This window comes from Buceros rhinoceros, unplaced genomic scaffold, assembly GCF_000710305.1.
Source record: "Buceros rhinoceros silvestris isolate BGI_N320 unplaced genomic scaffold, ASM71030v1 scaffold960, whole genome shotgun sequence".
NCBI lineage: Eukaryota > Metazoa > Chordata > Aves > Bucerotiformes > Bucerotidae > Buceros > Buceros rhinoceros.
The window spans coordinates 675-4,151 of record NW_010388796.1 but is presented as its reverse complement, the minus strand read 5'-3'; the positions used below and the strand labels follow the sequence as shown (position 1 = coordinate 4,151).

Sequence of the window (3,477 nt, the reverse complement as noted above, 5' to 3'; positions counted from 1 at the left end):
GAGCGGTTCTACCTCAAAAAGCCAGACCCTGGGTGCCTCTCCTAAAAGAGATGCATACAATAATTCTGGGAAAGTGATCTCAATGCCCTTGCACATTTTTCCCCTTGTTCTGTTCATTTTATTCCCCCTTTTTTTCTAGGCTGACAGGTGAACAGGTGTCCCTCCCATGTTAAATACACGATCACTAGGGTATAATTCAGCTCTTTGTGTATACCTTGTCAGATACCTCCTCCTCTCCTGCCCGTGGGACAGCTGGAGGAGTATCCACTGATTAATCAGACTGGTTTCTGGTTCCTTCCCAATGCTGTGCCAAACCCACCCAACACAAACTCCTAGTGCTGCAGAGAACACCACATTCGTGAATCACAATGCAAGGTGTTGTTGCCACGGCATCACTGTGTGCATTAATGTGCATACCAGAACTGCTCAACAACAGAGAAAACCGAAAGAACTCTCACCCCATTTTCAGGTGCCTCCCTGAGCTGAGGATTGTAATAATCAGGGTGTTTGTGCTCAAACGCCATCGTAACTGAACCTTTTGAAACTCTTCCATCCCAATCAAAAAGAGTTATTTTTATAGACAGAGACAGATAAGACAGAAAGACAGACAGACAGACAGACAGACAAGATAAGTACTTCTAAAAATGCACAAGTGACAGAAGAGATAGAAAGCAGTTTAACAAATAAAGCACAGCACACAGAGACTAGCATTAGCTATACAGGACATGGAAGATTCTTACTGATTCAGGACTGGGGTATAAGAATTCTTGTCCTCTTCTATGATGGAAACTATCAAAGTGATGAGCTTGGGCCAGAAATCCAGGTTTCTGATGCTAGGGCCCTGTTCCTCAGGAGGAAGGTCCTGATTCTTGTTCTGGGAGGGAAGCCATTGGAAAATCAGTGTAAATTTAAAGGGGAAAGAAAAAGCTGGCAAATGTAGATCACCATAAAACTCCAAACACTAATTACCTCTGGACCCTTTCTTCTGAAGAGCTTAAAATTATCAATGTCTGCTGGCAACTTGCATGATGTAATGCAAAACAGAGTAACATGCCTAACCACACTGCTTACCAGTGGCCTCAAACCCAAATAAACCCTGCTTTGTCACTTCCTACGCCAAGAGCAGGTCAGGCACCAGGAGACCTGCTGATTCATCATTTGCTCTAAGCTTGATTTTTAGGCACCTGGGTTGATGGCTATATCCATAATGACACACAGCGTGTGCATTACTGCAGAGCTGCCAGAAGAGCTCTCATGGATTTGAAAACAGTCTGTGTCTAGACGTACCTCCTAAGCCCAGTGCCAGACACTGGGTGCTAGAAAACAAGATAGAATTTCACTGCCTGAGGTTTATCTATGCTAAAAACAGTTTTCTTCATCAGTCTACATTTGCTCTAATTGGGTTTTGCTCAGTCAAAGCTGCATCAAACCCTCCCTTCACAAGTAACTGCTCAGGAAATAAAACAGCTGAGGCTGGCAAAATGAATCGTAATTAGTATAAAACAATTATCACCCTCCACTTACTAATTAGTGTTCATTAATTGATTACAAGTTTTGTGCACTCGGAAGCTAACAAGTCACATAATTTTGTTTGTGTTGGTTTTTTATGTCAATTAGCATTATCATTATTATCATAAGAAAATCAGAAACTTGTATTTCTGCCCAGTTATCAGCTACTCACAGGATCCGTCTGGTACTCGCGACTGTACAGCTCATGACAGTTGTTGAAAATGTACTCATAGGTGGAGTTGAGGCAAGCTTTTACACAGTCCTTCACTACCTGGCTGGCTCGGGGTGGACTCTGCAGCTCTTGGACCTGGCAAGGAGACAACAAAGAGAGTCAAACAAAGCACTGCTCATAAGCAAACAGGGAAAGGAAAGTCACCAGTTTGGGAACTACCCAGGACTTGATGGATCTGCTTTTCTGCAACTTGTGCTATCAGTGACCTGAAACCAGGAACGGGCTGGGTCACTCTCCCCAGGTGTTAAACAACAGCAAGAACACTCATGTCCCCACAGGATCATTGAAAGCACAAAAGAGATTTTGAAGGGCCAAGTAAGATTCTTCAGAATAAATACATCACGTGGCTTGATATGTGTGCAATTCGAGCCAAGCACACACAGTTTCTGCTAGTTGTATAGGGTTCTGCTATGAAGCCAGTGAGCAATCTTTTCGAATAGTGGAAGAAAGTGCCACAGACCAGCAGAGCATGTTACATCTGATCTGGAAAGTCTTGCTGAGACCAAACAGTGGTACGCTTTTAAACACAAAACCTTTCTTTAAGGACATCTTTCATCATAAGCTTTTTTGAATTTTAAAGCACACAGAATCCTTAGGGGCATGCCAACCAATACGTCTTCTCCTCTTGCAGCAGCAGCTCTTATCACTATTTCATTATTACATTGCTTTAGAAATACACTGCAGCGTCACTTTAAATTCAAGAGATACACAGCCATCACCCTACAAAGAAAACTACAACCTGATACAGTTTTGATACTGTCACTACCTCTAAACTTTTCATCGTACTTCTGTAAATCAAATTTCAAAACAGATATATTGTCTGAATGAACACTTTCAAAGCAAAGTTCTAAAACATCATTTACCACAGGGCTTAAGAATAAAATTTTAAGCATTTCCTGAAATAGCTCAAATTAAAGACTTGCTTTGTTTGTGATACAATGAAAATTACTAAGTAACATGTACTAACCTACCACAGGGTTTTTAATAATGTTTAGAAACAAAAAATCAGGAATTAAAAATAATCTCATTACACATTGCTAGAACAATAAAAACTAAAGAACCAGCACATTAGCATTCATAACAACTCTCTTGGATCTCTACTGAGAAATACTATCCCATTTCAGTATCTTACCCTCCGAGAAATAAATTTAAAAATATTTGCTAGATGAAAGATGGTGAAGAGATGGTAGTAACTGATAAATTTTCCAGGCAGTTTTATTAAGAAAAGCTTCCTAATGCTATTAACAAAAGTAAATTATCTTCCTTAAACTAGACAATTTTCTTTTTTCCTTTTTTTTTAATTTAAATTATTTGTGCCATATTTATGACTAAAGAACCCCAGGGAAAAAACAACTTTCATCTTCATAATGCAAAATACAGTGAAGTATAGATAAAATGTGGGTGTTTATTACATGGTCAGCAGATGATCTCCATTTTCCTAAAGTGTCTAAAGAACAATGACAGGAAACCATAGTTTGAAAAAGGGGAAAAAAACTCCTGTGGCAAAAATGTCAGAGCCCCATTCCCATCCCCACCCATAACATTACCTTCATCCTGAAAAAAGTGATGCTGGTCAGCAAATCCACTGTAGACTTCAGGTCCTGCAGCCGTTCACGGCTGCTGGCTGGGAAGTTATTCTGTCGACAAAAAAGGGAAATCCTGTTGGAAAGCACAGTCAGACGCACGCAAGGCTTCAAGCATGTGCTAAATAAGGAAAGTGTCTTGGAAACATTTCC

At 40.3% G+C, this 3,477-nt stretch overlaps 1 protein-coding gene across 1 annotated transcript in view; it reads right to left on the bottom strand.

Moving 5' to 3' along the window:
- The window catches only part of LOC104489153 (protein unc-13 homolog B-like), a gene marked incomplete at its 5' end in the record, with an annotated part of 52,349 nt that extends 48,971 nt beyond the window's left edge, over nt 1–3,378 (bottom strand). The window contains 3 exons of the mRNA XM_010131284.1: nt 741–874; nt 1,682–1,816; nt 3,289–3,378. Of these exons, the coding sequence (XP_010129586.1) occupies nt 741–874; nt 1,682–1,816; nt 3,289–3,378 (359 nt within the window). The remainder of the gene's footprint in view (nt 1–740; nt 875–1,681; nt 1,817–3,288) is intronic.
- Nucleotides 3,379–3,477: the final 99 nt, after the last annotated feature.